The sequence below is a fragment of the Neomonachus schauinslandi genome, chromosome 1 (genome assembly GCF_002201575.2).
Source record: "Neomonachus schauinslandi chromosome 1, ASM220157v2, whole genome shotgun sequence".
In the NCBI taxonomy this organism is placed as follows: domain Eukaryota; kingdom Metazoa; phylum Chordata; class Mammalia; order Carnivora; family Phocidae; genus Neomonachus; species Neomonachus schauinslandi.
The window spans coordinates 58446240-58454191 of NC_058403.1; the positions used below are offsets into that span (position 1 = coordinate 58446240).

The following is a 7952-nucleotide window of genomic DNA, read 5'->3' on the forward strand; positions in this document are numbered from 1 at the left end:
AAAATTTGGAAAACAAAAAAAAACAAAAAAAACCCCCTTTCATGGTTCCCTATTTCACTCAGAATAAAAAGCAAAGTCCTTACTATGTGCTTCAAGGTCCTGCACCATCAGGCCCTTTGTGAGCTCTACAACCTTCTCGTCTGCTATATCCCTTTGCTTACTTGACTTCAGCCACACTGACCTTGTGTATTCCTTCTCAAATATGCCAAGCACAGTCCCACCTCAGCGCCTTTGGCTTACTGCCCTTCTGCTGGACTGCTCTCCCTTGATAGCCATACAACTCTTTCTCTTGCCTCCTCATGTCTTTACCCAAATGTCACCTTCGTAGTAAGGCTTTCTCGAATTACCCTACATGAAACTGTAACCACCCTCCTCACGGCTCTCCCTATTCCCCTTCTCTGTTCTGACTTTCTCTACAGCACTTATGACCCTGTCACATATTTTACCATATACTATCTCCCCTTAGTAGAATGTGAGCAGGCATGTTTGTCCTCCTCTTCATGTGTGAAACCCCCAGTACCTATTATAGGTACTGTCATATAACAGGTGCCCCATAAATGTTAGTTAAAAAATAAATACATGTAAAATTTTATTATTTTATTTTTTTAAAGATTTATTTATTTGAGAGAGAGCTTAGCATGAGTCGAGGGAGGGGCAGAGGGAGAGGGAGACAAGCAGACTCCCCGCTCAGCGATCCCAGGACCCTGAGATCATGACCTGAGCCAAAATCAAGAGTTGGACACTCAACCGAGCCACCCAGGCGCCCCTAAGATTTATTTTTTTTAAAGATTTTATTTATCTGACAGAGAGAGACACAACGAGAGAGGGAACACAAGCAGGGGGAGGGGGAGAGGGAGAAGCAGGCTTCCCGCTGAGCAGGGAGCCCAATGCGGGGCTTGATCCCAGAACCCTGGGATCATGACCTGAGCCGAAGGCAGAAGCTTAACGACTGAGCCACCCAGGCGCCACCCCTAAAATTTATTTTAAAAAGCTGTACTTGCCCCACAGTTTATATTGCTGCCTGACCTATTTTGAAAATGATTTTTCCTCTTGCCCTTCATGGAAAGACTGGTAGTACCTCTGCCAAAACTTGCCAGGGACTTTACCTTTTATTTTATTTTAAAGATTTTATTTATTTATTTGACAGAGAGAGACAGCAAGAGAGGGAACACAAGCAGGGGGAGAGAGAGAAGCAGACCTCCTGCTGAGCAGGGAGCACGACACGGGGCTCGATTCCAGGACCCTGGGATCATGACCTGAGCGGAAGGCAGATGCTTAATGACTGAGCCACCCAAGTGCCCTGGGACTTTACCTTTTAAATTCTCAAGGGTTTCGTATATTAAGTTTGAATTAGAAACAGAGGAATAAAGTTGAAAAGCTAAGGGTAATTTGAAAAAGATGTAGAAAATAGAACACACAGGAAAAGATATGAATCAGAAGAAAACATGATCTAATCAGGGTTAGAATAAAGAAAATATCATTCACTCTTTATGAGGTCATACTGGAGAGATCTGTCTCCCATACTATTTCTTGGCCTCTGATGTACCCAAATTTATGATGGTCGATATGCCATTTATTGGATGGTCACATTATGCTTGGCACACAGTCCTTCCCTTTAAGGTTTTAAAAATTCTAAGACAGCAAGATGAATCTCGCATGTATCATTGTGTATGTTATCTACACACATATGTAAATAATGTACAAATAGATCAACTTTCAGTTTTTAAACCAACATTCACAAAAAAAATAAACAACAAAACAGGATTGTAGACTTAGTTCCTCAGGCTATGAGTGAAAGAAAGAACGCTGTATGATAGGTCATCTCACCTGAATTGGAATTGGTACAGATTCTTAACAAAGGAGGCAGACAGAGCTTGGACATAGGAGAAGACTGATTTTGGTACTCAAGAAGGACACAGGCTGGTACTTACAAGGAAGGGAGTAAGGAGAAATGTTTGCTTGGCTCTCACAAAGCAAGTGTTTGGGATATCACTTAAAATGAAGATTTTGGTTAAAAAAAATACTAGATGATATTAAGGATTAGAAATAGTCTTGTATTTCCTTGTTTAAAATATTACATCTGGGGCGCCTGTATCAGCAAAGGGGCTGTTACAGGTAGATTGATATTACAGCTAGATTGACAGAGGGCCATAAGTGCCCATCTGGAATTTACAGTTTCATCAGATGGCATAATCCCTGAAGGTTCCAGAACAGAGAATCAATGAAAATGTTTAGAAAGCTTAAGTATCAAAGTAACAGAATGCACAGGAGTAAAAAGATGGGTCTATCAAGTCAGGATGAGGATAAATTATAAATCATGGTGAATTGTTGCATTTTGGGTGAGCTGCCCCAGAACTCACAGTTCTACTCAAGTATCTGCCTGATTCTAAGTGACTTCAGCGTCCCTGAGGAAGACTCACCAACATTTCAGCCTCAAGGTTTGCTTCATCTCCTGTATTCCAACGGCCTTTCCCGCAATCGTACTTCTGCAACCCACTGACATGGTCATCCTGAACCACATCACACAGAATTTCCCATTGTTCAACCCCAAAGCTGATAACACCTACCCCAACATCAGCCTCCTGTCCATCTCCCTGTTTTGCTCCCCCTCCTCCGCTACATTGGTGTTGCACCTAACCATGTCCTTCGTCTAGATTAGTGTCCCCACCACCTGCTTCTATTACATCTTTAATTCTCCCACTGGTTTTAAGTAAGTTGTTTAAGCCTCCTGTCCATCTCCCTGTTTTGCTCCTCCGCTACATTGGTGTTGCACCTAACCATGTCCTTCGTCACTATAGGCCTCCTCTTCCCAATCTAGGAGTTCTTTAAAGGGTCCCCTCCTGGGCGCCTGGGTGGCTCAGTTGGTTAAGCGACTGCCTTCGGCTCGGGTCATGATCCTGGAGTCCCGGGATCGAGTCCCACATCAGGCTCCCTGCTCGGCGGGGAGTCTGCTTCTCCCTCTGACCCTGCCCCCCTCATGCTCTCTCATTCTCTCTCTCTCTCAAATAAATAAATAAAATCTTTAAAGGGTCCCCTCCTTCCTACTCTGCATGGATATTCAGATACTCTCTTACATAAGCCTCAGATCACTTGTATCTTTACCTCTCCAATGAAAACTTTCAAGGCCGGGTCAATCTGATCTACCAATTTTGGGTACCACATTAAGACTTTGGTTACCTGCTTCAGCCAGGTCCCCATTGCTGCCCCGGTGATCTCTTTTGTTCTGAAGAAAGCCCTTTCTTGATCTTCACCATGCTTCACACTCTTTCCATATTCTCCCCCTTCTTTCATGTAACAAGGTCTAAGCTGATTTTGAGAGAGTGGTGCACTCAAGGGGATTTGGAAGTCTTAGGTTCAGAAGTCCTAACTATTTAGGATACACCCAGAGTTGGGATACATTAGGGAACAAAATCAGAAAAGAAGACAGGAGTGAACAGAAAAGTAGTAGGAGAAGAGAAAACAGGGTTATAAAAAGATAACGAAGGAGAAAATTTCTAGAATAAAAAAAGTGATAATTGGATCAAACGAACCTTACAAAGTTTGAGGATGAAGAAGAGAACACTGGATTTGATCAGGAAGTCATTTAGGACAACCATTTCTGGGGAGTAGTGAGAAACAGAAACAGGAGGAAATTACTGTAGACAGCAGAGGATAATAAAAATGCAAGGGCAAGGAGTCTAGGCTATACACTCAAAGACTTGGATAAGAAAAAGATGTTGTACCATAATCAGAATGGACTGCAGGGTCAAGTAAGGCCTTACTGATTTTTTTTTTTTTTTTTTTTTTGAGATGGGAGATTTGAGGGCATAATGGAGACAGAGCTACTGTGGAAATTTTAGAGGAATGATAAAAGGAATGATAAAAATCTAACCGGTCAAGCTGTCTGACAAGCGCATAAAGTCAGAGCAGAATTTTATCCTTCTCTTTTACTTAAATCTTTCCCTCTGGAGGAGACAGTAACTAAATGTGCAACTGAGCCCTGCAGGGGCTTGTCACTGGGACACTCAGCACGGACATGGAAACTAGGCTTAGTAGGAGGCTGAGGAGTGGGCTTCCCAGAGGCCGGCCTCCACAAGGGCAGATGTTTTAGTGGTCTTCTAAGTCAGACCTTCTGCAGGAACCAGGAAGCCTTCTCTGGCCTGTCTAGATTAGCGTCCCCACCACCTGCTTCTATTACATCTTTAATTCTCCCACTGGTTTTAATTAAGTTTAATCTCCACTGGACTATAAACTCTAGGAAGGCAGGGATTATACCTGCCCAGAGCTCGGTTTTATCTTCAGTGTTCAACAGAGTGGACTACTACTTAGAAGGCACTTAATAAATACTGGCTGGATAAATAAATAGTTAACAGTGATTACATCTGGCCTAGGTTCCATCTGGACTTATAATGCCTGTCAATTTTGATAAGTAATAGCTCTTCAAAATACTACCAGGCAGAATGATATTTTCCCAGGAAAATGCCACATGATTTTGAAACATATGCTGCACAAATGAATTGAGTATGGCAAGTTGCCAAACTGACACTCAGAGGCATGCACCTGAAGTAGTTTAATAGTACTTTCAACTTAAATGGTACTTGGACTCAAAAACACATATCTCAGGCCTGGAAAAGCGCTCAGAAAGTTACGTAATTCAATCCCCCCCTCACGGAATGCTCAAACATAGTCTTCATTAGTCCTAACATTAAGTGGCCATTTAGAATCCACTTGAACACTTCTATTGATAGAAAATACATCTTTTTAAATTATGTTATGTTAATCACCATACATTACATCATTAGTTTTTGACCTCTTTATGAGGATGTCGCTCCATTTTTGGATCCCTCCAGGTATTAGAAAATTCTTACCATGCATGCACAGCTTTCACCTAATGCACTGGTCCCATAGATCAATGTACAGTCTTTCTAGTATCTGAAGAAGGCTACCACATCCTCTTTTACAGCTTCTCCTCCCCTGCTCCTTTAGTCCTCTTCATGGGATCCTCACAGCATTTGAAAGAGCATGTCTAGGGGCACCTGGGTGGCTCAGTCAGTTAAGCGTCTGCCTTCGGCTCAGGTCATGATCACAGAGTCCCAGGATCAGGATCAAGCCCCATGTCGACTCCCTGCTCAGTAGGGAGTCTGCTTCTCTCTCTCCCTCTGCCCTCCCCCTGCTTGTGCTCTGTCTCTCTCTCTCAAATAAATAAATAAAATCTTTAAAAAAAAAAAAAAAGAGCATGTCTATACCCATTTTCTTGTCATTTATATTTTCATGAAAAGCAACAGAATAATGAAAAAAAATACTAAGGAATATAAAACTAAAGCAACACAGTCACATGAGAAAAATAGCAAAACATGTGCAAAATGGAGGTCTATCAGTATTCCTTCCCATCAGATTATGTCTGACTCTTAACTCTATCTTAACTGTGCAATATCCTTACCTTAATCCAGTGTTCCACATTGTCAGGGTCAAAGGCAGGCTGTAGATAATATACAGAGAATATTAATACACAGCAATAACTTTATCAACTTTGCTGTTTTATTTTTTTTCAACTTTGCCATTTTAATCTATCCTTCTGACTAAAGCATATGGAAAAGTGTCCTTTTTCCTTCCCCAAGCCATTTCGTCAGCAAGTTCAGCAAGGACACAGAATGATGGTCAGAGGAAGAAACATGAAGCCTTCTCTGGGATCTCTTCTGTTTTTATCTCCTGCCTAAGCCCACCTGGAGATTCTAATTTAATTGGTCTGGAATAGGGCCCAGGTGTCAGAATTATTTTTTTTTTTTTTAAAGCTCTCCAGAGGGACACCTGGAGCTCAGTCAGTTAAAGCAGCTGACTCTTGATTTCGGCTTGGGTCATGATCTCAGGTACCTGGGATCGAGCCCTGCGTCTGTCTCTGCACTCAGCATGCAGTCTGCTTGTCTCTCTCCCTCTGCTCCTCCTCCCGTACTCTCTCTCTAATAAATAAATAATATCTTAAAAAAAATAAAGCTCTCCAAGAGCCAAAATAGAGGAATGCTAGATACAATCTTTATAAAAAACCAAACAAGCACTGATTAATGAGCCAGATTATTCAAATGTCACGTAAGCAAATCTGCTTGGAGAAGGGTATGCCCCTTTCGTCGGGTCCCTCTTTTCAAGAACAACCTGTAGCAAGGGGCTTTCCTATCTTACCTATAGCAGGAATATTGTTTGGTCCAGTAATAATTGGGGGAGGGGTGCTGGCGGTGGGAGGATGTAGTGGGGGATAATCTTCTGTCTTACAAAGCAGAAAATGAAGTAAAGATCACATATATTTTTACCCAGGTCAGTCAGATATTAATCTGAAATTAGAAATCAAACCAGTAGGATACCTCCTTTCTTCACTCTCTGAAACTCTTAGAAGCTTGTGGAATTCCCTCTAACAGTCACTTAACAAATAGAGGTATTTGCTTTGCTAATAATTCAGGTGGGTCTTTAAATAAAGAAGGGAATATCTAAACTAGCATACCGTCACATGGAGGAAGGAAAGGTATAATACTCTCTTTCACTTACGTAACACTTCACCTTCAAAGCACCTTAAGATAACTAATTAATGTAGCTGTACTGCTGAATAATTTTGTCACTGCAGCAAAGAGCTGATCCTATTAAAACACAACTAAACTTCAAGAAGCTCTTGTGCTTTTTTTTTTTACCCTCTAGGCAGTAACAAGGAGCACTAGCAGCAAAAATCTTTCCTTTTGGAGTCTTAAGAAACTGTCCCAAATTTTTACATTTCATCATCAAATCTATATCACAATTCCAATCTATTGTGGAACTAGCACATTACAATAGGAGCTGACTCTGTTTCCAACTCTCTCTAGTGTTCCTATCTACACCCTCTGGTATCTGGGCCAAGATATTCACCAAGTGGAATATGTCCAGGGCATTATTTAATAGGTATATTTAGAATAAACTGCAAGCACGATTGCCTAGAGCCCTAAAAATGCCACGTGTCTAGAGATTTTTTTTTTTTTTAAGAAAGTATAACTTAAGGGTGAAAACAGCTGGTGAAAGTGCTCTGGAGCTGGAAGCTGAGAAACCACTCCATTTTGGTACTCTCACATTTAAAGCAGTTATTTTTGTGACTGTTAAAAAGGTAGTCTGTGGAAAGCACACACCGTGTGACTGTGACTTTGCACATGACATTTATGTATGTTTCAAGTTTAAAATAGGCTTACCAGTTTTCCATGTCTTTGGATGCTAAGGCATCAAAGGAGGTAACAGATATAAAAAGGAAATGTTGGTTGAATTCAAAAAAATTCAAGTGAATCAAGTATTGATATGTCCAATATCCACTTGATTCCTGAGTTCATTTTTGATACTTTATGAAAAATTAGAAGGGGAGGAATATGAGGCAGAGTACTTAACATGAAGGTGTTCCCTCTCCAATAACGATCTAAAATTAGGAAAGGAAGAGAAGGGGAAGGAAATGGGAAGGGAAGGAAGAAAGAAATGTGCGAGAAATTCCCTAAAATTGCGGGGGTGGGAATGCGAGGCGAGGGAGTTCGAGAATTCTCTTCACCGGGATGGGCACTACCAGACCTCTCCTGTTTAATAAAATGGAAATAGTTCTTTCACGCTACTGCCCAACAAAGCCGTAAGTTATCCAGACCCCGAAGTTCGTAGGCCCCCTTCACCAGGACAATGCTGGCTCCAGGGCAGTCAAGGCAAGGGGCAGCCAGCTAAGGACGCCCCTGGGGGAAGAGGGAGGTAGCGCAGCCCAGCCGGTTGCCTCGGGGCCGGTCCCCGCCCCCCCAGAGCTCCCGATTGGGATGGATCACCTTAGGACTCGGCTTCCTTGTAAATTGTTTCCAGCGATTCGGCCCCGTCCTCTTCCTAGAGGAGGACCTTTCCTGGGGCGCCAGAAGCATTTTCCAGGTTCGGGCCCGGACCACCGCAATGCTGGAACTACCGCTCCGTTGCCTAGGCTGCTTCCGGGTCGTCCTGGGAGT

General features: G+C 42.3%; 1 protein-coding gene across 1 annotated transcript in view; it reads right to left on the reverse strand.

Moving 5' to 3' along the window:
• CCDC191 (coiled-coil domain containing 191) overlaps positions 1-7871 on the reverse strand; it is an 82501-nt gene extending 74630 nt beyond the window's left edge. Inside the window, exons 1-2 of the mRNA XM_044919722.1 lie at positions 7782-7871; positions 5420-5458 (exon numbers count right to left, since the gene is read on the reverse strand). Coding sequence (XP_044775657.1) covers positions 5420-5458; positions 7782-7871 — 129 coding nt within the window. The remainder of the gene's footprint in view (positions 1-5419; positions 5459-7781) is intronic.
• Positions 7872-7952: the final 81 nt, after the last annotated feature.